A 27,411-nucleotide genomic window follows, 5' to 3' on the forward strand; every position below is an offset into this window, starting at 1 on the left:
CTTTACTCCCTCAGGCCAGAACAGAAGCTGTGCACACTCTCTGGGGGAAATGATACTTTGGAAGAATGGTTCCATCTACCACTCTCGGCTCTGGCGATGTCCTAACCCTAGGGCCTGGGCTGAAACTGTGCACCGCTTTCTGAGGAAACAGTGCTTTGGTGGAGGTCTACATCCTAGGAAAATGGTGTAGGGGCCACCCAGAACAGTCATGTCCCCCAGGTCTAAGCTGAAATGGCACATCATCCCCTTGGGAATTGGTGCCTTGGCCAAGTTGAGTAGCTGTATAGTCCAGGGCTGAGTTGATATAGTACCCTGTCTCCCAGGGAAACAGAGCAGTGGCTCAGCTGAGACACTTTGTCCTACAGGCCAAAAATCTCTAATAACCTGCTTCCTTAGAGAGGAACTAGGGCTCTAGACTCTGAGCTGCTAAGATACCCCTCTCCCTGGTGAGTGGAGCCATCACTGTGCTGCTCCCTGCCCTCTGGGGCCTAAAAAACAGCTGTCCTCATGCATTCTGGGGTACTTGCTACTGCTGCACCCAGCCTCAAAGTGTCTGAGATACTGCTGAGCCCCACTATCCCAGGATCTAGGATCACTGCTACATGGTCCCTCATCCTTAAGGACCTAGGTTGCCCATGAGCCTTATTGGTTTAGACTTCTGAATTACAGCCACACCCTGTACCCTGGTCTCAAACCTTTGGAGTATCCCTTTTTCCCTGGTGTCAGGCCAGTGCTGTGCCCTGCACCTCTGGAATAGAAGCACAGCTACAACTTGACCCTCTGGACCCAAGCTCCTAGGGAGTGCCTGAGAGTCACAGACACTTGCTCAGTGTGCAACCTATATTCAACCTTACCACAGAGAAAAAATCTGTACCCCCAAACTCAGTTGCCACATAGCTTTGCAAGACCCTGAACCCAGGCCTCTGCCCCAGAGCCACTCCAAACATTTGCACCTGAAACCTGGAACCCAGCACCATTGTAACTGCTTGTAGGATGTGTCAGACGTGACAACAGGAGGTCTCTTCTCACCTAAGTCCTCCTATTGTGGGGAAAATAAATATAAGGGGAGCCCAAAAGCCCTTGCTGCAAAGGACATTAACAACTGATGCCACCGCTGGTGTTACTTCAGACTTCTACAGTTTAAGTCACTGAGGTTTAAGTCACAGTTTAATCCATAGCTATTGCTCATACTGAACACAGCCAAAGAAATTTCATGGAGATCATATCACCATACCTAGAATGCACTCTAGAAAGAAAGTTTCAACACCCTTCCTTCAACCAGCATGCTAAGACACAATTACAGTTGCAAGTCCTTCTGTAAGAAAGCCACTTTAGAAAGTTTGGAAGAGGTGATTGTTCCATCATGTGCACATAAATAAATGCAGGGACACAAGAAACATGAAAAAGCAAGGAAATATGACACCACCAAAGGAGCATAATTCTATAGCAACAGACCCCACTGAAAAGGAAACTCGTGAATTCTCAGAAAAAGAATTCAAAATGATGATATTAAGGAAACTCAATGAGATACAAGAAAATACAGGTAGGCAATTCAATGAAATCAGGAAAATAATTCATGATATGAATGAGAAATCCAACAAAGAGATACATTTCTATCATTAACAAGTCCTAAGCATAAATTCTGCAGCTGAAGAATTCAATGAATGAAATAAAAAATATGTTTAGAGAGCTTCAACAGCAGATTTGATCAAGCAGAAGAATCTCTGATCTTGCAAATAGGTCATTTGAAATACCCAGCTAGAGAAAACAAAAGAAATGAGAATGAAAAAGGGTGATGAAAGACTATAAGACTTATGGGATAGCATTAAGTGAACAAATGTTCATAATATGAGAGGTCCAGAAGAAGAAGAGATAGAAAAGGGCATAGAAAAGTTCATTTATGCCTCAGAAGAAGGAGCAAATGAAAAAAAAGAAAACCTATTTAATAAAATAATAGATGAAAACTTCCCATCTGGGGAGAGATATGAACATCCCAATCCAGGAACCTCAAAAGTTCCTAAATAGATTCAATTCAAAAAGGTCCTCACCAAGACACTTCATAGTCAAACTGTCAAAAGTCAGAGACAGAAAGAGAATTCTAAGAACAGCAAGAGAAAAGCATCAAGTCACATACAAAGGAATCCCTATTAGACTAACAGCAGATTTCTCAGCAGAAACTTTATAGGCCAAGAGAAAATGAGATGATATATTCAAAGTAATGAAAAAAAAATTGCCATCCAAGAATACTATACCCAGCAAACCTATTCTTCAGAAATGAGGGCAACATAAAGTTTTTCCCAAAGAAGCAAAAACTGAGAAAATTCATCAATACTAGATCAGCCTTACATAAAATGCTCCAGGGAGTATGGCATCTAGAAGAGAAAATACAATAATTGCCCTCAAAAAAACATGCAAAAGTACAAAATTCACTGGTAGAGCAAATACAGAAAGGAGAAAGAGAAAAGAATCAAACTTTGTCACTATAGAAAACCATCAAACTGCAATGATGAACAATAAGAAAGGAACAAAGGATGTACAAAACAACCAGAAAATAATTAACAATATGACATGAGTAAGACCTCACATATCAATAATAACCTTAAATGTAAATAAATTAAATTCCCCACTTAAAATATATAGATTGGCTAACTGGATTTAAGAAAGAAAAATGACCCAGGTATATGCCACCTACAAGAAACTCATTTCACCTATAAAGACACATATAGACTGAAGTGAAATAATGAAAAAAAATTATTCCATACAAACAGAAAACAAAAGTGAGCAGGAATTGCTATGTACTTATATCAGATTAAACAGACTTTAAGTCAAAAGGTGCAAAAAGAGACAAGGTTATTATATAACAATAAAGGGTTGAATTTAGCAAGAGTATATAACAATTGTACATGTATCTGCACCCAACACTGGATCACCCAGGTATATAAAACAAGTGTTAATAAATCTAAAGGGAGAAATGGACTTCAATACAATAATAGTTGGGGATTCAACACCTATTGTCAATATTGGACAAATAATCTAGACAGAATATCTACAAAGAAGCATTACATTTAAACTGCACTTTAGATCAAATGAACCTAACAGATTTTTACAGAACATTTTTATCCACTAGCTGTAGAGTACACATTTTTCTCATCAGCACATGGAATGTTCTCCAGGATCAACCACATATTAAGCCACAAAACAAGTTTCAAGAAATTTAAAAGAATTGAAATAATATCAAGTATCATTTCTGACCACAATGAAATAAGACTGAAAATTAATAACAAGAGGAACTGTCAAAATTGTACAAATACTTGGAAATTAAACAACACTGCCCCCCACCTTTTTTTTTCTTTGAGACAGGGTTTCACTCTGTCACCTAGGCTGGAGTGCAGTGGCATGATCACAACTCACTGCAGACTTGATCTCCTGGGTTCAGGTGATTCTCCCACGTCAACCTCCCAAGTAGTTAGGACTACAGGTGCACACTGCCACACCCAACTAACTTCTTGCAGTTTTTGTAGAGATGGATTTTTGCCATGTTGCCCTGGTTGGTCTCAAACTCCTGGGCTCAAGCAGTCCATCCACCTGAGTCTCCCAAAGTGCTAGAATTACAAGCATGAACCATATCACCTGGCCAACACCACATTTTCGAATGACCAATGAGTCAATGAAGAAATTTTAAAAAATTTCTTGAAATAAATGAAAAGAGAAGCACAACATACCAAAACATGGGATACAGCAAAAGAAGTGCTAAGAGGGAAGTTTATAGCAATAAACACCTACATGAAAAAACTGGAAAGATTTCAGATAAAAAAATAACAATGCATCTCAAGGAACTAGAAAAGCAGGAATGAACCAAACCAAAATTAATAGAGGAAGAGAAAGAATAAAGATAAAGCAGAAATAAAGGAATTTGAGACTAAAAAAATTACAAAAGATTAACAAAAGTTTGGTTTGTTTTTAAAAGATAAGCAAAACTGACAAGCCATTAGCTAGATTAAGAGAACAGTGAAAAGACCAAGTAAATAAAAAATGAAAATTAAGAAATTAAAACTGATACCTCAGAAACAAAAAGGATCATTAAACACTACTATGAACACTATGTGCCAACAAATTGGAAAACCTAGCAGATATGGATAAATTTCTGGACACATATATCCTATTAAGATGGGATCAGGAAGAAATAGAAAACCTAAACAAACCAGTAATGAATAATGAGATCGAATCAGTAATAAAAAAATCTCTCATCTAAGAAAATCCCAGCCCTAAAATGGCTTCACTGCTGAGTTTTATCAAACATTTAAAGAACAGATTGTCAAAATCTTCCAGAAAATTAAAGAGGAGGAAATTCTTCATTCATCTGAGGGGGCCAGCATCACCCTGATACCAAAACTGACAAAGACACAACAAAGAGGAAAACGGTAGGCCAATATCCCCATTGAAAAGAAATGAAAAAATCCCCACGAAAATACTAGCAAACCACATCCATTAGCACATTAAAAAGATCATTCACATGGTCAAGTGGAATGAATGCAAAGATAATTCAACATATGCAAAATAAACATGATACATCACATCAATAGAATGAAGTACCAAAAACTATATGATCATTTCAATAGATGCTGAAAAAATATTTGATAAAATTCAAAATCCCTTTATAATAAAACCTCTCAAGAAAGTGGGCATAGAAGAGTATACCTCAACACAATAAAGGCCATACCTGATGAACTCACAGCTAAATTATACTGATTGGGTTCCTTTAAGAACTGAAATAAGACAAGGATGCCCACTCTCCCCACTCTTGGAAGTCTGAGCAGGGCAATCAGGCAAGAAAAGAAATAAGGGGCATCCAGACTGGTCATGGTGGCTTATGCCTGTAAACTCCGCACTTTGGAGGCCGAGGGAGGTGGATCGCTTGAGCTCAGGTGTTCAAGACCAGGCTGGGCAACATGGTGAAACCCGTCTCTACTTAAAATAAAAAAACTAACTTGGCTTGATGGCACATACCTGTAGTTCCAACTACTTGGGAAGCTGAGGTGAGAGGATTGCTTGAGCCTGGGAGGTTGAGCTACAGTGAACTGTGATCATGCCACTGCACTCTAGCCTGGGTGAAAAAGTGAGACCCTGTTTCAAAAGAAAAAAAAAAAGCAAAAAAAAAACACCCCAAAACAAAACAAAACAGAAAAAAAAGATGGGCATCCAAACTGGACAGAAGGAAATCAAATAGATCTTGTTTGCAGACATGATGTTATATATAGAAAAACACTAAAAGCTCAACCAAAAAACTCTTAGAACTAACTGATGATAAATTAAGTAAAGTTGCAGGATATGAAATTAACATATGAAAATTTATGGTCTTTCTATACAACAACAAACTAGCAGAAACAGAAATCTTGAAAGCAATCCCATTTTCAATAGCCACCAAAAATTACCTAGGAAGAAATTTAATCAAGGAAATGAAAGATCTCTACAAGCCAGTCTATAAAACACTGGTGAAAGAAATTGAAGAGATTACAATAGTGGAAAGACATTCCATGTTCATGGATTGGAACAATTAATACTGTGAAAATGACCATACTACCAAAAGTCAATGCAATCCCTATCAAAATACCAAAAGCATTCTTTACAAAAATAGAAACAATTTAAAAAATTTGTATGGAACCACAAAAGCTCCAAAAAAACAACAAAATTCTGAGCAAAAAAACCAAAGCTAGAGGCATCACACTACCCTATTCCAAAATATACTACAAAGCTATAACGACCAAAACAGCATGGTTGGTACTGGCATAAAAACAGACACATAGACCACTGGAACAGAATAGAGAACCCAGAAATTAATCCACATATCTACAGCCAATTGATTTTTGACAAGAGCATCAAGAACACTCACTGGGGAAAGATCAGTGTCTTCAATAAGTGGTGCTGGGAAAATTGGATATCCATATACAGAAGAGTAAAACTAGACACCAACTCTAACCCTATACAAAAATCAACTCAAAATGTATCAAAGACCTAAATGTAAGACTTGAAACTACAAAACTCCCAGACAAAAACAGAAGAAATGCTCCAGGACGTCATTCTGGGCAAAGATTTTATGGAGAAGACTTCAAAAGCACAAGCAACAAAAGCAAGAATAGACAAATGGCACTACATGGAACTAAAAATTTTCTGCATGGCAAAATAAAAACAATCAACAGAGCGAAAAAACAACCTATATAATGGGAGGAAATATTTGCAAACTATTCATTTGACAAGGGATTAATGTCCAGAATATTCAAGGAACTGAAATAACTCAATTGCAGAAAAACAAATAACCTGATTTACAAATGGGCAAATGAGGTGAATATATAACTTTCAAAACAAGACACAAAAATGGGCAACAGATACATGAGAAAGTACTCAACGTCACTAATCATCAGGGGAATTCAAATCAAAACCACAATGAGATACGTCATCCCACTTAGAACGGCTACTATAAAAAAGGCAAATACAACAGATGCTGGTGAGGATGTAGAGAAAAGAGAACTCTTACACACTGTTGGTGGAAATGTAAATTAGTACAGCCATTATGGAAAACAGTATGGAGATTTTTCAAAAAACTAAAAATAAAACTACAATATGTTCCAGCAATTGCACAGCTGGCTATATATTTAAAAGAAAGGATATCAGTATGTTGGAAAGATATTTGCACACCCATATACGTTGCAGCACTATTTACAATAGCCAAGATATGGAATCAACCTAATGAATGAATAAAGAAAATGTGGTAGATAGACACAATGAAGTATTATTCAACCATAAAAAAGAATGAAATCCTGTCATTTGCAGCAATACAGAACTGGAGGTCAATAAGTTAAGTAAAATAAGCCAGGCATAGAAGGATAATGAATTAGCATGTTCACACTTATATGTGGGAGCTAAAGAAGCTGATCTTATGGAGGTAGGAGGTACAATGATGGTTACCAGAAGCTCAAAAGGAGGAATGAAGAGAGGGTGGTTAACGGATATTGAAATGGGAGATCACCCTTATTCTCCTTGCAGGGCGTGTGACAGGGTTGTGGCTCACTTCTTTGGTGTCCCGCTGCTCAAACCCCTGGGAAGGGCCATGCAGACGGCGCGGGTGCAGAGGTCGCAGGGAGCTCCTTTGGGCTCTGACCCCACGGCAGTGTCTGGGGTGAGGGTTTACGATTCCTGAAGCCCAAGTGGGCCTGTGTTACAGTGTGCTCCTTCAGCTTTGCTGTCTACAGACTACATGTTAATCGGCTCAATTAGACCCTCTGCCTTATCACAAGGGCAGACGGCTTTCTCTATCCTGAGTTCTTGCCCAGTGTACCAAGAAAATTGGATCTTGGAGGATGAGTGCAAGGTTTTACTTATTGATTGATTGATTGATTGAGACGGAGTCTCGCTCTCTCGCCCAGGTGGGAGTGCAGTGGTGCGATCTCGGCCACTGCTCCGCCTCCCGGGTTCACGCCATTCTCCTGCCTCAGCCTCCCGCCTAACTGGGACTACAGGCGCCCACCACCAGGTCTGGCTAATTTTTTGTATTTTTAGTAGAGACGGGGTTTCACTGTTTTCCCCAGGTCGGTCTTGAACTCCTGAGCTCAGGCAATCCACCTGCCTCGGCCTCCCAAAGTGCTGGGATTACAGGCATGAGCTACCGCGCCCGGCCGCAAGGTTTGATTGACTGGTGGAGGTGGCGCTCAGCGAGATGAGTGGGGAGCCAGAGGTGGGTGGAGTGGAAGGCAATCTTCCCCTGGCGTCGGGCTGCCCAGCAGTCCGACTCTTCTCCCACCACCCCTGGCCGAATTCCCCTTGATGGCTGCGTCGTTCGGCCATTGCTGGTCTGCCAGTATCTGCTGGTGTCTGCTGGTTGGTTCCTTTGCTCCTCTTGACGTCCAACCTCTGTGTCTGTGCCAGCTAAAGCCTCGGGTATTTATGGGCACAGGGAGGGAGCGTGGCTGGCCAGAGTGGTCTTGGAAAATGGAACCTTTGGGCATGAAAACAGGAGTGCCTGTTCTTACTTAGGTCCGTGGGCACAGGCCCGAGGGTGCAGCCCTCACCAGGGACTCCACTCTTCTCTACCAGCACTTCCCTGCCCTCCTCCCACATCAGTATTAAAATACAGTTAGAGTATGGAGCAATAGCTCAAGCCTGTAATCTCAGTTACTTGGCAGGATAAGGTGAGAAGACAGTTTGAGTCCAGGAGTTCATGACAAGCCTGGGCAACATAATGAGACCCCATCTCTTAAAAAATTAAAAATACAGTTAAATAGAAGGAACAGGTTTTAGTGTTCAATAGCACAGTTGGGCGACCATACTTAAAAATAATTTTTTGTATATTTTAAAATAGCTTAGGAATTTTAAAAGAGATTAGGAATGTACCCAACACAAAGAAATGACTAATATTTGGGGGGATAGATATCCCAGTTACCCTGATTTGATCATTACATGTTGTAAGCATGTATCCGTGTCACATGGACCCCACAAATATGTATAATTATTATGTGTGAATTAAAAATTTCAGTGCATGTTGCAAGTGAAAAATTTAAATCATGAGTTATTCAGATGAGTCATCCTTTCTTGCCTTAAGAGCAACGTCTTATTCTTCAGAGGCTCTATAATTCACTACTACGGCAAGCCCAAAAGGACTAGTGGATACTTCTATGACGTCTATGCAGATAGTTTAAAAAAAGAAGTGTTCCAGTACACGTGAATCAATGCAACTGTCTCCATGTATAAAACTTTGCACATCACTGATGAGAACGAAGGGAATATAATTGACTTGGATCAATACATCTACTTCATCCAACTTCAAGAATAATTGTTTTGAGTGCAGCTCCCACCAAGTGTCTCCACCCTAACTTAACGCAGGGGCAAGAAGGCGCTTCTTACTTTCCTGAAGTGACAGTGGGTTCAAATGACAGAAATTAAATACCTACTTTGGAATCTGGAAGATGTCACTGGAGTTTATGAATACTCTATTGTTGACTTAAAAATTATATGTGGGCTGAGTGTGGTGGCTCACACCTGTAATCCCAGCACGTTGGGAGGATGAGGTGGGAGGATCACTTGAGGCCAGGAGTTTGAGACCAGCCTGGGCAACACAGCAAGCCCCCGTCTCTAAAAAAAAAAAATTAGCCTGGTGTGGTGGCACAAGTCTGTAGGTCAGCTACTTTGGAGGCTGAGATGAGAGGATCACTTGAGTTCTGGAGATCAAGGCTGCAGTAAGCAGTGACTGCACCACTGCATTCCAATCTGGATGACAGAATGAGACCATGTCTCAAAAATAATTTTTTTTTTTCCCACAAATACAGTCACTTGTATCACTAAGCAAGCTTCATTTTGCTGCTTCTCAGTTATTCAACACCCTCCCCTTTTAACTCCAAGCTATCCATCACTAGATTAGTCTTCTAGTTTCAAATGAATGGAATCCTACAGCATGAACTCTTGTTTCTCGCTTCTTTCACACAGCGCATTTTTGTGACTTAAACATATTTTATCAGTAGCTCATTCTTATTTACTGCTAGGTAATATCCTATTTCATGGATGTTCCACAGTTCCTTATCCATTCACCAGTTGACAAACATTTGGGTTGTTTCCAATTATCGGCTACTATGAATAAATTTGATATTAACATTCCCCTGCAAATCTTCATGTGGACATATGTTTTCATTCCTGTCAAGTAAATACCTAGGAATGTAATGGCTGGGAGGTATGCAAGGCATGTATTTAACTTTTTATGAAACTGCCAAACTGTTTTTTCCAAAATGGCTATATCATTTTACATTTTCTTTCTTTTTTTTTTTTGAAATGGAGTTTCTCTCTTGTCACCCAGGCTAGATTGCAATGGCGTGATCTCAGCTCACTGCAACCTCCTCCAGGGTTCAAGAGATTCTCCTGCCTCAGCTTCCCTAGTAGCTGGGATTACAGATGCATGCCACCATGCCCAGCAAAGTTTTGTATTTTTAGTAGAGACAAGGTTTCACCATGTTGGTCAGGCTGGTCTCGAACTTCTGACCTCAGGTAATCCCCCCTTCTTGGCCTCTCAAAGTGCTGGGATTACAGGCGTGAGCCACTGTGCCTGGGCTCATTTTACATTTTCACTAGCAGTGTGTGTGAGCTTCCCCTGCACCACATTCTCAAGTCTTTAACTTGAGTCATTTCATGTATGTCAGCTGTAGGTTTATTTGTTTATTACTGTTTTAGATGACCTTTACCAGATTGAGGCATTTCCTTTCTATTCCCAGTTGGCAGATATTTTATGAGAAATGGAGGTTAAATCTTCTCAAATGTTTTTACTGCGTTTATTAAGATAATTATATGGTTTTTCTTTTTTTAGTCTGTTAATATGAGGAATTGAATTGATTGATTTTCAAATGTAAATTCATTCTGCATTCCTGGCCTATCTGCCACTTGGTTATGATGCATTGTTCTTTTTATATATTTTTGGGTTTGACTTGCTAAAATTTTGATAAACATTCTTTCATCAAGCGTAACACATACAATTATGTACAGCACATACTACTCGATAATGATAATAAATGACTGTTACTGATTATGTATTTACTATACTAAAAATAAAATATTTTTTAGTCAGGGTCTTGCTCTATCACCCAGTCTGGAGCAATCACACCAGCCTCAATCTCCTGGGCTCAAGCAATCCTCCTCCCAAGTAGTTGGGACTATAGGTGCATGCTACCATGCCCAGCTAGTCATAAAATTTTTTTGTAGAGATAGGATCTCCCTGTGTTGCCCAGGCTGGTCTCAAACTCCTGGGATCAAGTGATCCTCCCACCTCAGCCTCCCAAAATGCTGGGATTAGAGACATGACTGTGCCTGACTGAAAAAAAATTTTTTTCATCAATGTTCACGAGGTGTATGAGGCTGTAGTACCCTTTTCTTGTAATTCCCCCACCCCTCTTTTTTTTTTGTTTAGCTTTGGGAACAGGCAATGTTGCACTCTTAGATCAAGTGGGAAAATGTTCCCTGCAGTCCTCTATTTTGGAACAGCTTGTGTAGAATTGGTACTATTTCTTCAAGAAATGTTTGGTAGAATTAATCATTGAAGCCATCTGGGCCCAAAGTTTTCTTTATGGGAAGGTTTTAAACTAAAATTGAATTTTAGAATTAGACACAGGGCTCTACAGATTTTCTGTGTCTTCTTGGATGAACTTTGGTAGTGTTATGGACTGAATGTTTGTGACTCTTCAAAATTCATGTTGAAGCCCTAACCCCCAGTGTAGCTGTATTTGGAGATGGGACCTCTACGAAAGTTAAATAAGATCCTAAGTGTGGGACCCTGATCCTCTAGGATTAGTGCCTTTATGTCCTTGTAAGAAGAGACACCACAGAGCATCCCCCATCCTTCCAATACACCACTGAGGAAAGGCCACGTGAGGATGTAGCGAGAGGGTGACTATCTACAAGGCCGGAAGAGAGCCCTCACCAGAAACCAAATCAGCCAGAACCATGATCTTGGACTTTCAGCCTCCAGGACTACGAGGAAATCAATTTCTGTTGTTTATGCCACCCAGTCTATGGTATTTTGTTACGGCAGCCCAAGCCGACTAATTTAGGCAGCTTTCTTTTCAAGAAGTTTGACCATTTTTACTAAATTGTCAAATATATCAGCATAGATAGTTCACAACATTCTTTTTACCCATTTAATTTCTTTTAGAGCTGTCACTTGGCCTCTCTCATTTCTGACATTTAAAATTTATGTATTAAGCACTTTTTAGTCTAACTAGAGATTTATCAATTTCATTAACATTCGTAAGAATTAGCTTTTGGCTTCTCTGATTTTCTGTTTACATTTCATTGGTTTCTCCGCTTTTTAAAAAAACCATTTCCTCTTTTCTGCCTATTTTAGATTTAACTTGTTTTCTGCTGTTTTTTAAGGTAGAAGTTTAAGTTATTGAATTGCTTCTTTTACAATGTGTCTAATGCTATAAATTTCACTCCTAAGCCCTGTCTTAGACACATTCCACAAATTTAGATATGTCACATTTAAATTTTCAATCAGTTCAAAATATTTTCTAATTTTGGCTGTGATTTCTCATTTAATTCGTGAGTTATTTAGAAATGTTTTTAGTTTCCAAATATGTAAAGCTTTTCCAGAAATCTTTTTAAAAAATGGATTTAACTCCATTGAGATCAGAAAACATACTTTGCATGATTTGAATCATTTAAAATGTCTTGATAGGTTATTAATGTCCAAACTATGGTTTACTTAGTAAACGTACCATATTGTTTTACATGAAATGTTTTATAAATGTCATTTGGGCTTAGTTCACTATTTTCTTCCAAGTAGCTGATTTGCTATTTGTTATACATTCATTTTTCATCTATGGAATTTCTACTTGGTATACATACATGTGTGTTATACGGTATATATACATGTGTGTTATAAAATCTGACATGCCTTTCTTCATGTTCATGCTTTCCTCTACCTTTAGAAAATGTACAATCGTCCATCAATATCTGCAGGTTATTGGTTCCAGGACCCTGTGGATACCAAACTCCATGGTGCTCAAGTTCCTTACTAAAACGGCATAGTATTTGCATATAACCTATGCATATCCTCCTGTATACCTTAAATCATCTCGACTACTTATAATACCTAATACATGTAAATGCTATGTAAATAGTTGTTATACTGTATTGCTTCTAAACTTTGTATTTTTAATTGTTGCATTCTTTAAGTTCCGGGATACATGTGCAAAACATGCATGTTTGTTACATAGGTATACATGTGCCATGGTGGTTTGCTGCTCCTATCAACCCATCGTCTAGGTTTTAAGCCCTACATGCATTAGGTATTTGTCCTAAAGCTCTCCCTCTCCTTGCCCCCCACCCCCCAACAGGCCCCGGTATGTGACGTCCCCTCCCTGTGTTCATGTGTCCTCACTGTTCAACTCCCACTGAGTGAGAACATGTGGTGTTTGGTTTTCTGTTCCTATGTTAGTTTGCTGAGGATAATGGCTTCCAGCTCCATCCATGTTCCTGCAAAAGACATGATCTCATTCTTTTTTTATGGCTGTGTAGTATTCTGTGGTGTGTATGTACCACATTTTCTTTATCCAGTCTATCATTGATGGGCATTTGAGTTATTCCATGTCTTTGCTATTGTAAATAGTGCTGCAATAAACATATGTATGCATGTGTCTTTATAGTAGAATGATTTATATTCCTTTGGGTATATACTCAGTCATGGGATTGCTGAGTCATATGGTATTTCCGGTTCTAGGTCCTATTTTTGTTTCAAGTATTTTTTGATCTGCAGTTGGTTGAATCTATGGATTTGGAACCTCCAGATAGAAAGGGCCACTGTGTAGAGTATATTTTAGCTGTGTCCTTGACTACTAACTATATTACCTGTATGATTTCTGCAGTTTTCATTGATAGATTTTCTCCCTGAGTCAGTTTTCCTGCATGTTTGCATGCCTAGCTTTTAAGCTGTTAGGCAAGACCAGACTAGCCTTTATCTAGGGATAATTTGGCTCCACTAATGACGCAAGCAATACCTTCTTGTTGCCTATGCCTCAGGTGTTAGGGCTTTCTAGTCAGGCTGGTGGAAATACAAACTATTCTTGACCCCATTTGATACTGAAGGATTATTCCGCTGCTCCATTCTAGTGGTTTCCACCAGTCTTAGGTCGTTTCCTCCTGTGCTGCACCCATCAGTATTCAGCTGAAGACATAAGAAGAAACCCAGTGCGGATCTCTTGAGCTCTTTCTCGCCTGTGCAGTGCTTTCCTTTCTCCTCTCTGCCTTGCGAATTCTGGCTGTTTTTGTCTCTCTAAATTCTGTCTCCTTGATTTAGGGAAACTCCTGGGCTTTGTTTGGGTCTGTCCCCTCACCCCTACCTACCTCATGCTATTTCTGTGCTGTAAACTTGGGGAATCACAGAGCTTACCTTGTTGGTTCCCCTTCTTTCATGGCACTGTCCTTTGCTGTCTGTGGCTATTTGAAACCCATTGGGTCATGCATTTTGTCTGGTGTTCCAGGTTAGAAATAAATCCACTTTCTTTTCTTCATCATGGCCAGAAGTGTGAGTCAGACTTCATTTTTCTTTCTTTCTTTTTTTTTTTTTTTTAAGATGGCATTTCACTCTTGTTGCCCAGGCTGATGTGCAATGGCACAAATCAGGGCTCACTGCAACCTCCACCTCCCGGGTTCAAGCAATTCTCCTGTCTCAGCCTCCCGAGTAGCTGGGATTACAGGCATGAGCCACCACGGCGGGCTAATTTTGTATTTTTAGTAGAGATGGGGTTTCTCCATGTTGGTCAGGCTGGTCTCAAATTCCTGACCTCAGGTGATCCAACCGCCTCGGCCTCCCAAAGTGGTGGGATTACAGGCGTAAGCCACCACGCCCAGCCCATTTCTTCATTCTTAAAACATAATCTTGCTAAGTCTATACAGATGACCCTTGAACAACTTGGGGATTTGGGCATCAACTCCTTGCACATTTGAAAATCCATGTATAACTTTTGACTTGCTCCCACATTTTATTAATAGCCTGCTGTTGACTGGAAGCCTTAGTCAATTAACACATATTCTGGATGCTTACTATATACTGTATTCTTAAAGTAAGCCGGAGAAAAGAAAATGCTATTAATAAAATCAGGTCAGGCACAGTGGCTCATGCCTATAGTCTCAACACTTTGGGAGGCTGAGGCAGGAGGACTGCTTGAGGCCAGGAGTTCAAGACTAGCCTGGGCAACACAGCAAGACCCCATCTCTAATAAAAAATCAGCTGGTGTGGTGGCACATGCCTATAGTCCTAGATACTCAGGAGGGTGAGGAGGCTGGCTTGAGCTCAGGAATTTGAGGCTGAAGTGAGCTATAATTATGTGCTACTGCATTCCAGCCTGAGCAAGAGAGTGAGACCCTGTCTCTAAAAGAAGAAAAAGAAAATCAGAAGGAAAAGTAAATATATTTGCTATTCATGAGGTGGAAGTGGATCATTATAAAAGTCTTTGTCGCTGTCATCAGGTTAGTAGGCTCAGGAGGAGAAGGAAGGGGAGAGATTGGTCTTGCTTCTCAGGGGTGACAGAGACCGAAGAAAATCCACAAAGTGGACCCACAAGCTGGGCTCATGCCTGTAATTCCAACTACTCAGGAGGCTGAGGTGGGAGGATCACTTGAGAACAGAAGTTCAAGACCAGCCTGGGCAACACAGCCAGATTAACTCCAGAAAAAAAAAAGTAGAACCATGCAGCTCAAATCCATGTCATTCAAGGGTCAATTGTAAGCCTGGAACAACTATTTTCTATGCACTGGAGGTATCATTCCACTGCTTCATTACTACTGCTGAGAAGCCAGCTGTCAGTCTTTGACATTCTCTTGAAGACAGTCTAACTTTTAATCCTTGGCCTAAGATTTTTTCTTTGATTTCCCAGTTGCACTTGAGAGACTAGTTGTATATTTCTTTTACTTTATTCTGCTTGAAATTCACTGGGCTTCTTGTCTGTGGATTGATGTCTTCCAATTGTTCTCAAAAGCTCTCAGCCTTTATTTTCTCAAATAACTTTACCTCATTTTCTCTCTCTGGAACTCTAGTCAAATACTCATTAGACCTTCTCACTGAATCTTTGTCTCTTCTCTTCTGTACTATGTTTTTCTCTCTCGGTGCTATGTTATGGGTAATTTTTTCTAGTTCTCTCTTCTGCCATGAAGTTTGCTACTAAGAATGTCCACTGAGTTTTAAAATTGTGGTTATTGTATTTTTTATGTATATAAATTATATTTTATCTTTGAATTTGTATCCCTTTTTTCTTTCCCTACAAATATTTTCAAGTTCATTGATCTTTTTTTAAACACAATAAGCATAGTTGTTTAATAATATCTCATAATTCTGTATCTAAAGTGTATGCAGAGCTTGATTTCTTGTGCACTATTTTCTCCTTCACTCCATGTCCATCATTGCTCCTGAAAATTTACTTACAGTGCTTTGCAAAACACCTAATTAATATGTCTTCCTTCAGAGAGGTACTGGAGTGGCTTCTGCCAGGTTCAGGGGACACTACTCGTTGGGAACTACCTCAATATGTGAAATCTAAAGGTCCTTCATCTACCCAGGCTTTTGTGCTCAAGGCATACACACACAGAAAAAAACCATCTGAAGGCTGATATGTGGCCACAACTTATCTGACTTTTCTGTCCCTTTCCCTTCTTACAGTCCCTACATTTGGGGTTGGGTTTAGTTTTAGCTCTCCCTTAGTGTGAAGATGTAACCCTTTGGGGTTTCCTATGGGATTCTCCAATTAGGATGGTCCTTGACCTTACCTTTCACCCTTTTGGCCCCATAGGCCCACTATATCAAAGTGTGAGGTGTTGGACATGCTTTCAGGTCAAAAGTGGCTTTTCCCCCTCCAATATTCTACTTATTTCTTTGAGTTGGGGCTTTCTTCAAAGCTTTGGTCGGCAATTCATCTTTTTACCTCTTGTGCATGTTTTTAGGTGTATAACAAACACACACATACTCTTCAAAGATCCATCATCAATCAAGTGATAAGCATTAGAATATGTGTTAATTTATAAGGAAAAATCCCAACTTTAACTTCTCTGTTGAGAAGTTTTAAAATGGTAAGTAGAATGGTGTGTTAATTCCAGAAATAGGAAATATCAGTATTTTTTTTTCTTTTTTAAAGTGGTGGAATCTTGCTCTGTTGCCCAGGCAGGAGAGCAGTGGCATGACCATAACTCAGTGTAGCCTTGAACTCCTGGGCTCAAGCAATTCTCCTGCTTCAGCCTGCCAAGTAGCTGGGACTACAGGTGCACACCGCTGCCTCCAGCTAATTTCGTTTTTTCTAGCGATGAGGTCTCACTTGATTGCCCAGGCTGGTCTTGTACTCCTGGCTTCAGTGATCCTCCCACCTCTACCTCCCAACGTGCTGGGATTACAGGTGTGAGCGTGTGCCTGGCCTGTAGAATTCTTAATGCATGAATGCCAGGTGTACTATTTTCTATCAATTTTTTTTTTTCTTTTTTGAGACAGAGTTTCATTCTGTTGCCCAGGCTGGAGTGCAGTGGTGCAACGTTGGCTCACCGCGACCTCCACCTCCTGGGTTCAAGCAGTTCTCTGTCTCAGCCTCCCAAGTAGCTGGCACCATGCCCAGCTAATTTTTTTATTTTAGTGAAGATGGGGTTTCACCATCTTGGTCAGGCTGGTCTTGAACTCCTGACCTCATGATCCACCTGCCTCGGCCTCCCAAATTCCTATCAAATTTATTGTTTTTGATTCTCTAGGGGAGATAAGAATGTGCAACTAATAACAGTGTAAGACCTGGGAATTGCTCTGACCCTGACCCTTTACACAAGTGACTTAATTTCATGTTCAACTCAATATCCTTGCATGTTAAATGGAGAAAAGACAAAATTATCCTGATAGCCCATTTAATGCTAACATTTATGAATCTACAGATGCTTCTACATGTCAACTCCAACACTTATAACAGACCTTACTGAAAAATAATAGCCCTTTTCCTACCTGGCATAATCTTTCCATAACAACACTCTAGAGTCACACACTGCTAATCGCTTGGAGATAGCACAAATGCTATTGATCATCCTTATTCCTGCACATATAACATCTTCTGAAATAGGGCTAAAACAATATTTTCTACTATATTATACCCTTTTCTAATAGTTGTAATAGTTTAAGAATTAACACATAACCTCCGCAAAATATGACCATCTTTCAGGATTGTACACAATTAAAGCACAGAATTCATTTTCTTCCATTATGAAGAAAGAAATCATCAGGTACAAAACCAACAAAAGTATTCTCAGCTTGATGTGAAAACCTTCTATTGAGAAAAGTGCTAATAAATAAAAGACAATCAATGATATACTTCAGGTAGATAAAAATTTAATAGCAATATCAGAAAATAAACACACATATAAAAAATCAAGTATTTAGTTTTGGATATTAGAAATAATACACATAATAAATTCAACATACTGATAGTGCTGCAAGATAAGATTTTATTTTTCAAATTACATATTATGCCAACCAGCCTGCTTTGTACTCAGAGGTTCAAAAACTTTGCTTTTATTACGAAGAACATCTGGACTGTAGACACCACTAATGAAACCAGGTTATACTTGGCATATTGTGATTGAAGCTGTGTGATCATCATCTTAACGACCTAACTAAATCCTCTGATAATGGAAAGAAGTTCAAGAGGCAAACATTTCCCTCCCTAGGATCCTAGTTACCAAAACTGCCACAGTGTCAAAATAAAAAAAATTATTTCCTCCTTTTTAACATCACATTGTCCTTGGAGCATATGTATGAGACGAAGTTAAAAACCAAAAGAGCAACTTTAAGCTATATGCTAGGTCAATGTTAAATCCACAGACTAATTTTTCAATATAGTATTCCTGGTTCTGGTCCTTAAAGAGAAATAAAGGCATTAAACCAACATTTTATATGTCAGGAAATATAATTTTGCTATTCTTTCATAATCAAATCTTTCAATGATTTCTAAGACTGTTTCTACAGCCTGTGTGCTAGTTCAGGAGACACACTGGTTGTAAAAGGACTTGCGAATATAAACTTTAAGGCTAAAAATTTCATCTTCAAAATGTATAGATCTAAATAGAGCCCTCGACAAGGTGATTTAATGTAGAACTGCTGGCCAGAATGAAAACAAGTACTAGACAGAAAAAAGTTCATTCTTAAAGACTTCATTGAAAAACCACAGACAGGTCCTTCATGACATAGGTAATTCCCTCAACCTAAAGACATTTGCTGAAAGTCAGAGTTACCCTATTGCATAGTAAATCTTCAAAACCATTAAGTCAGGTTCTGGGTCAATGTTTCCTATGCTTTGGTTGGATGATTTAAAAAGTATATATTTTATAGGATTTAACCATGGAATTCAATGAAAAAAATAAAATAGATAAAATATTAGAATCTTCATTGAAAAATGGCATGTTTCTCCATCTTTTTCAGGCAATAAGCAAGCCCATCTTAAATCTGATTTTTTAAATAAATAATTGCTGTATTTCCCACTGAAGCTTGTTATTCTGATGAGCCAAATTCAAATGCTTTCATATAGTTGAGGATTAAAAATCATTTTGAGGATTATTCATCATTATCTGTAGAAAAAAGAAAAATAATTCATTTCAAATCAAGTTGTATCTACTTAAAAAAACTCATTCTTGTTCACACTAAAGGAGAAGAGCTTTCATGTAGTTTTAAACATTTTTTAAAATTATTGTATCACACATTCATTGTAAAATATTCAGACAATACAATGAAGAATAAAATGGGAAGCAAAAATCCTCTATAAGCGAAAGATAACCAACGTTAACTTTATATAAATCCTCCCACAATGCTTTCCCATGCATACACAAATATCTTTTAAAAATTACACTAAAATGCAGTTTTGAAACCTAGGTTTTCCACTGAAAACACCCTAGTGAATGGAAAGGTGGATACATAAGATAAGATTAGAAAAAATGTTAGAATCTAGGTGGTGGGTGCATGGGTGATCATTGTAAAGTTCTTTCAAATTTTCAATACAATAAAAATTTGACAATAAAATGTTAAAGAATAAATCATGGATATATTCTATGTTGACTTCAATGTCTGCATAGTATTCTATTTAGTGGATATGACATAATTAACCATTACTATTTATAGACATTTTTGTTATTTTCAATTTTTTTAATTCTAAAGATTATAATCAAGTGAATTAAACAGATTGGTTAACTTAATCTTACATCCAAGCACTATCTTCCACATTCTAGCAAAAGTGATCTTTCATTAAAATCCAAGGGTCATGTTAAATCACTGCACTGCTTAAAACATTCATTAGCTCCCTACTGCCTCAAAATGGAATCCACGCTCCTTAATGTGGATTACAAAGCCCTTCATGATCTGGTCTTTTAAATATTTCTCATCTTACCAAATTTCATTCCCCACCTTCCTCAACTGCCCCTATAATTTATGCTGTAGGAACACTGAATTGCTTATAGTTCCCTACTACACTTTGCATCCTTCCCCGTATGTGTACTTATTTGCGTTAAATTCCCATTCATCTTTCAGAATCCAACTTTGATGTCCTCTCCCCTAGGAAGACCGATCCTGTCACCACCACTGTAGTTGGATCTTTACTTTACAACTTACATACATTTTATTGCTTCCAAAGTAACACTGATCACTCTGTACTATATTTACTTACTTTTCAAATAATCAGGAAAGTAATGAACACACATATCCATAATATGTAGAATTAACAAAAGCTAACTTTTGGCCATAGTGGTTTGGATTACTTAAGTAAAAGCATATTACAGATAGAGAGTACCCTTTCTCAACCTTATTACCTTCTCTTCTTCCCCAGGGGCATTTTCAGTACTGTGAAACTGATGTGTATTCTTCCCACTCATGGGTTTTTGCTTTTATTTTTATTATACACATGCACATCTAAATAAAATTGGTTATAAACACTACATAAATGGTATAATATTCTACTTATTCAACTCATCTTGTTTGTGGGGCTTATCCATATTGATAGATGGAATTTAATTCACTCATTTTAGCTGATGTATAACATTTCATTACATAAACGCAGCCCAATATTCCACCTAAAATGAGTGTGAAGAGAAGGTATGTGTCTCCTTCTTAAGAATCTATAATGGCCAGGCGTGGTGGCTCATGCCTGTAATCCCAGCACTTTGGGAGACAGAGGCAGATCACCTGAGGTCAGGAGTTTGAGACCAGCCTGGCCAACATGGTGAAACCCCGTCTCTACTAAAAATACAAAAATTAGCCAGGTGTGGTGGTGCGTGCCTGTAATCCCAGCAACTTGGGAGGGTGAGACAGGAGAATCGCTTGAACCTGGGAGGCAGAGGTTGCAGCAAGCTGAGATTGTGCCACTGCACTCCAGCCTGGGAGACAGAGCAAGACTCCATCTCAAAAAAAAAAGAATCTATAAACTTGGGCTGCTAATGCTAAGACTCTATGTGAGAACATGGTAGCCTCTGCCAGACACAGCTATTATACTCCTTCTCTCCTTGTGGAAGAATTTATTACGAATACTATCAAATCGTTTATACATTTCATTAGCTCTATTCGACTTCTGACTCCAGACAGCATCCAGCTATGGACAAAAAAGCATTAACTTTATCAATGGCTGAAGATACTGATGCTTACCAAACCTGCACCATAACAGTATCAGGAGAGTTAAACAGCCAAGGCTGTCTCTTCAGGACTCATACAATTTCCAGTGAAATAAAACGGAAATGTGTTTTGACAATCTTCTTTTTAACTTGTACCTTAATGACTTGATGTCACTTTCGGGTGAGCTAGATAAAATTTTGCTTACCCCTTCCCTTCTTTACTCTCCCCTTTCCCCAACACAGAGAATAAAAGTGTGTAAGTACCATATGCAGATGACATGGCTTTATTATCTCCTAGATGTGCCCTAAAAGATAGCTGTCTGGACAACTATCTCTAAGACAGGTGGGCTGGGTACGGTGGGTCACACCTGTAATCCTAGCACTTTAGGAAGCTGAGGTGGGCGGACAGCTTCAGCCCAGGAGTTCGTGATAAACCCAGGCAACATGGTGAAATGCCATCTCTACCAAAAAAATACAAAAATGAGTCGGGCATGGTAGCTCACGCCAGTAGTACCAGTTACTCAGGAGGCTGAAGTGGGAGGACTGCTTGAGCCCAGGAGGCGGAGTTTGCAGTGAGTTGAGATCATGCCACTGTACTCCAACCTGGGTGACAGAGCCAGGCCCTATCTCCATAAAAAAAAAAAAAAAAAAAAAAAAAAAACCCAACCCAAACCCCCTAAATAAAAAAGAACAGCTATATACGGGCTCTAATGACTTCCAATGTGAAGGACTGCAAAAACAGTTATTCTGAATTGATGAATATGAAATCTAAATCCAGTCATTTCATTTAACTCTCATGATTAACAATATAAAACAGCAAGTCATCCACACAGTTCAATATCCATTTTATAACCAGTTTCTTTAGTAGCTATAGCAGTAAGTTATAATATTTTATGGGCTGTATTAAATTTTTTTTTAAGCTACACCTGCTGTAATGGTATGTACTAAGAGTTTTAGAAAAGATTGCCAGGGTAGGCATTTGCCTTTAATTGCTTTACATTTTTTTCTAGGCTGCAGGAATTACTGTCAGGCTTTATGATATAGAACTTTGGGGTTCTCGTTTCCTTTCATTTGTGTACTAGAGAAAATCTGATATTGCTTCTTGAGTGGTGTATTAACCTAGCCTGATTCTCGGTCCTCTGCAGGGGAAATGGCCTTCTGTGTAGGCGTATATCCTTTTGAAGCCACTCAGTTGTCAAAAGAGGATGTCAATTCTACCTCGTGAATAAGTTGATTGTTACAGTTCTCCACTTAATGGGCAAAGCAAACTAAAAGCTCTCCAGATCCTTGTCCAGCAAAACTGAACCCCAAACACATTGTTGCTGATTACTTAAGAAAAGCTCTATTGAAACAATACTTAAGGAGAACCGCCTGGAGGTGGAATAGTCCGAATATGAATAGAATTGGTTTGATATACTCCACAGAATTGCTGAAATGGAATCATCCTCTGGCTTCGTGCCATTAACTTACAGCATGACATATGAGAAACAGTCTCATGAAATCTAAATATTGTAAAAATTACTGAGGATACTTTTCATTCCATTATAGCACTGTTTCGTAAAATGCAGTTCAAGATCCCAATAAAATAAGAAATCCACAATTATCAGAAAATATCTACATTTTATATTTTCATTTTGATAAAAATTTTTAATATTTAGAAAAATACAACATCTGTTTTACAGTAATAATTCACAATTGACAGAAATTTTCTATGACTAAGACTTGAGGTTTTTTTTATTGGGGTTTATAGACCCTTGGATTCTTGTGCCTGAAAAAAATATTTTTTTGCCCCTTAAAGGGATCCATATGTTATTCAAGTTTGAGGAACACTGTATGATAGTGCCCTCCTTTTAAAGATCATGGGAAAACTGTTCCTTTGGTTTCAATACCAAAAATAGCTGTCCTCTGAGCAACTAAAATGTTTTGTCTCATGAATACTGTGACTCATGTAATTAATTAGGTTTTCTGCTTTGTGAGAAAGACCAGCACCAAATTTGTTTCCTGTTTTTAGAAAATGTGGAGACCTTTTGAACATGAAGTTTATATTCCTCATTCCTGGCTTCATGTTATACGGCTTGTGCTCATTTGTCCAATATGTTCACTTCCCCAGATTTTTTTAAAACTTAGTTCTTTCTCTTACTATATATACACATATTTAAATGCAATCTTAGACTTTTTTGTATGAATATGCAAACAAATTTTGTATGGAATACAAATAAATTTTATAAACATTTTTATTGCTAAAATTAAGCATCAACATTTAAAACCCTCAATTTTAGTCTATGAATTAAACCTTTAAAGTAATAAGATTAATGTTTGGGCAAATAATCTAGAAATAAATTGTTGTTCAAAATTTTACATATTGCTTTTTGTGTCAAAGAGTTTTGCCAGGTGCAGTGGCTCATGTCTATAACCCCAGCACTTTGGTAGGCCAAGGAGGGTGAATCATTTGAGGTCAGGAGTTCGAGGCCAGCCTGGCCAACATGGTGAGATCCCATCTCTACCAAAAATACAAGAATTAGTCAGGCGTGGTGGCACCTGTAGGCCCAGCTACTCAGGGGGCTGAGGCAGGAGAATAACTTGAACCCAGGAAGCAGAAGTTGCAGTGAGCTGAGATCATACCACCACACTCCAGCCTGGGCAACAAGACTCTGACTCAAAACAAAAAACAAAAAAACACGAATTATTCTAATTTATAATCTTACTTTTATTTTTTTTTTTTTTGAGACAAGGTCTGGCTCTGTCACCAAGGCTAAGTGCAGTAGCACAATCACAGCTCACTGCAGCTTCAAACTCCTGGGCTCAAGCAATCCTCCCACCTCAGCCTCCTGAGTAGCTGGAACTACAGGTGCTCACCACCATGCCTAGTTAATTAAAATTTAATGAAACCTATCATTATGTTGTCCAGGATGGTCTCGAACTCCTGGCCTCAAGCCATCCTCTCACTTAAGCCTCCCAAGTCGCTGGAATCACAAGCATGAGCCACTGCACCCAGCTAGGATTATTCTAATTGCTAGAGCTGTCCAACAATCTATCTAGTAAGATTTTTAAAAATCTCATTCAAAGGTTACTTATAAATTAAATTAAAAATATGGACTTAAAGGACTTCAGTCAGTAAAAGTATATGACAGATCAGTAAAAGTATATGACAAAGTTAATATTATTATTGCTTAAAAGTAATATAGTTCCCACGTAGATTTCACAAAACGGATGTGATGTAAGCTGAGTCATATACATGTATCATCTTGTTTTTCTCACATTTATTGAAAATTATACAGACATGTGAGGAAATCTTACCTTCTTGGTAGGCTCCATCTGCCATGACTAAATGAAGAATCTTGGCATAAAGATGCTGATGTTCATTTCCCAAAATATTTTGAACTATTTTTGAACAAATTTCAATATTTTCATCTTCATCTTCATGAATAGCCTATACCAAATTCCCAAATATAAATTAATATTTGAATAACTTTCTCTAATTGTAGACTTCCCTTTTTATTTATAATAAATCTAATGACCGATAAAGATCATTAACATTTCTCTAACCTTCAAACAGAGCACATTTTAAGTGTTTTAATTGACTTTTCACTTACCTTTATTTTCTCGTAAACCTCAAAGAATTTTTCAAAGCCCATTTCCTGCTCCAGATGAAGTCTCAGTTCCTCTAAATGGTTAAAGACACTATCGTATTCACATTCACTAGCATTTTCCCCATCACTGTTATCTAAAAAATAAAATTAAAATAGATATTTTAATTTAAAAAGACTGAATAAGATAACTCTTACCCTAATAGACTAAAATTCTATGACAAATGAATAATGCCATTGAAGTAGACTACTTCTACTTTCATTATAAACGGTTTTTGTCATTTTAATATTTGTCCTTTATTTGGTAAAAATTATGTATAAATCTGTCTAAACAAGAATGTTACTTTTCCTTTATAGATATAAAAAATAAGTCAGGATGGAATCAAAACACTCCTAGAGATGTTACTTAAATGAATAAAAAAGTGGAAAAAGCACACCTCCATATTTTGCTTTGAAGCAGCTAACCCTAACTACAAAAGTTGGTAATAAATGCGGGCCATACCATGGAAAAGCCTGCAGAAGGTAGACAACCTAAGACATACATCATTACATTTCAGGAAAGCACCTGGAAAGTATAAATGGCCAACATGTTTTGTCATGTACATGCTCAAGATACTTTGAAAAAAAACATTACTTAGTCTTTTCACATTAGCTTTTCTTCCTAAATTAACATAATATAGTTACTGAAATAGACACACTTTCTATGCATCTTAGGGGTAATGTTATGAAAGAGCAAATTTCCAAATTTATGAAACGAATTTTTAGTACTTTAAAAACTGCTTTCAGTGTTAACCCTGCTGATTAATATATGCAGAAGCTCTTTCCAAAATATAGAATGACAAGAAAACAATGTTATTATCTTTATTACTGGAAAAATCAGTCAAGAAATGGAGATTAGAATAAAAATGCTTCAAAAAAGCATTGACATAATAGTAAAGAAAAAAAATTTAATAAAAAAATGGAAAATCACATATTTGTATGAAAAGAAAAAGAGTGAAAAATGGGAGAGACCCAGAGGCATGCTTCAGTTGTATTTAAAGTTGGAAATGGTCCACAGCAGAGATTAGAAAACTATATTCCACTTGAAATATCTGTAAACTGAAAAAGAAAAAGGTCCAAAACTCTGATTATGCACCTGAGTGCCATTCTTCGTTCAGGGCACTTTCACTGCTGGGATTGTCATCTTCATCCGCCACATCTGTCCCATTTGCAGTTGGCTCCACATCACTGTTCTTTAAGACTGACTCTTCTTCTTCACTGTATTCTTCACTAGGTTGTTCCCTAAGTAACTGTTCCATTGAGGCCTGCAGCTCTTGTAAATCTGTGTCAGTTTCTTCAAACACACTGAAATTTAAAAGGTTTAACTGAAAGTTTCAAACATACTGAAATTTACGAAGTTAAACAACTAAAACTACCTCATGCTGAAATATTACTTTTACTCAATATGTAGGCACTTCTACTTAAAAAATCCTGATAACAAAAAATCTGGAAAAAACCTACATTGTTTTTCACCAGTAAGTTGACGATGAACACAACACATATTCTGGAATACATAAGCCAGAAGATGATTTGTTTAAAATGATCCCAACTTGCCAAAGAGAATCACATAACTATTAATGTTACTCATTGCTTAAATTCTGAAACAATGTTTTGATATTTTAAGAGGCCAGACTATAGAAGTTTTTCTAAAACAAATAATAGTAAATTATTTTCTCTTTTATGGAATTCTGTAATTTTCAAAATATCCATGTGGCTAATAGCTAGACACTATACAAAAGGCTTTCCACATAAATGCCCATTGGGCATTTGAACTTTTAGAAACAGAAATACTTAGGAAATTATATATTCATGTTAACAGGATGACCCAGTGAATAAAATGGTCACCAGAAATCTTATCTTTAGATGCTTATTCTTAAAAATGTTCTAAAATACATAATAAATAGATTTTCTGTGTAACTACCCTATACCAATCATCACAATTCTTCACTGGAGAATCTTGTTTCTAAAGTACTGGTCAGAATATTAATTCTGTTTTCATGGGATTATAGATGCTGGAATGAAATAAGTCACATAAATAATACCTTACATTTATATAGAACTTTCGTTTTTTAAACAGTTTTATCCTATTACTCAAATTTTATCCATAAAAAATCACTTTAGAGACATGAAAACTATGAACCAAAGTGTTTAAATGACTTGGTCAAGGCCACATAGTCAGTAAATGACAGAGCACTGAAATCTAGGCCTTTGACCACTTCTGTAATATCCGAGGAACATACTCAGAAATTTTTTTTGCCTTTTATGATTTGCTTCTTTCTCCTAACATGGAATGTAAATGGAAAAGTTTGTAGACTAAAGGAGTTAATTGATGTTTTAGATGTCTGAAGACTTCTGAAAGAGATTGTGAACCTAAGCCGAGGATTCCATCTATCAGGAAGGCAATGCTTAATAGAACACAAGGGCTAATTAAGGCTTTTCTAAGAGTTTAGACTCAAATCAAATATGTACTGAAGAACTAAAATATAAACACTATTGTGCAAGACTGTCAATATAATTTCCATTAAGGGAAAGAGTAAATAATCTTTTTATGTAGAAATATCTTCATTTTGTACTTATATATATAAACTCCTATAATTTGACTTGTAGGAGCTATAGAAAATCTAGGCATCTAATTAGAATGAGAAAATAG

General features: G+C 37.7%; 1 protein-coding gene across 5 annotated transcripts in view; it reads right to left on the minus strand.

Moving 5' to 3' along the window:
• Nucleotides 1–17,855: 17,855 nt before the first annotated feature.
• Nucleotides 17,856–27,411, minus strand: part of NEK1 (NIMA related kinase 1) — a 194,621-nt gene continuing 185,065 nt past the window's right edge. For all 5 annotated transcript variants that reach the window (XM_025384760.1, XM_025384758.1, XM_025384756.1 and 2 more), the window contains 4 exons: nucleotides 25,858–26,066; nucleotides 24,729–24,859; nucleotides 24,433–24,565; nucleotides 17,856–19,110 (listed from right to left, as the gene is read on the minus strand). In XM_025384760.1, the coding sequence (XP_025240545.1) occupies nucleotides 19,097–19,110; nucleotides 24,433–24,565; nucleotides 24,729–24,859; nucleotides 25,858–26,066 (487 nt within the window). In that variant the 3' untranslated portion in view covers nucleotides 17,856–19,096. The remainder of the gene's footprint in view (nucleotides 19,111–24,432; nucleotides 24,566–24,728; nucleotides 24,860–25,857; nucleotides 26,067–27,411) is intronic.

The sequence above is a fragment of the Theropithecus gelada genome, chromosome 5 (genome assembly GCF_003255815.1).
Source record: "Theropithecus gelada isolate Dixy chromosome 5, Tgel_1.0, whole genome shotgun sequence".
Taxonomy (NCBI): Eukaryota; Metazoa; Chordata; class Mammalia; order Primates; family Cercopithecidae; genus Theropithecus; species Theropithecus gelada.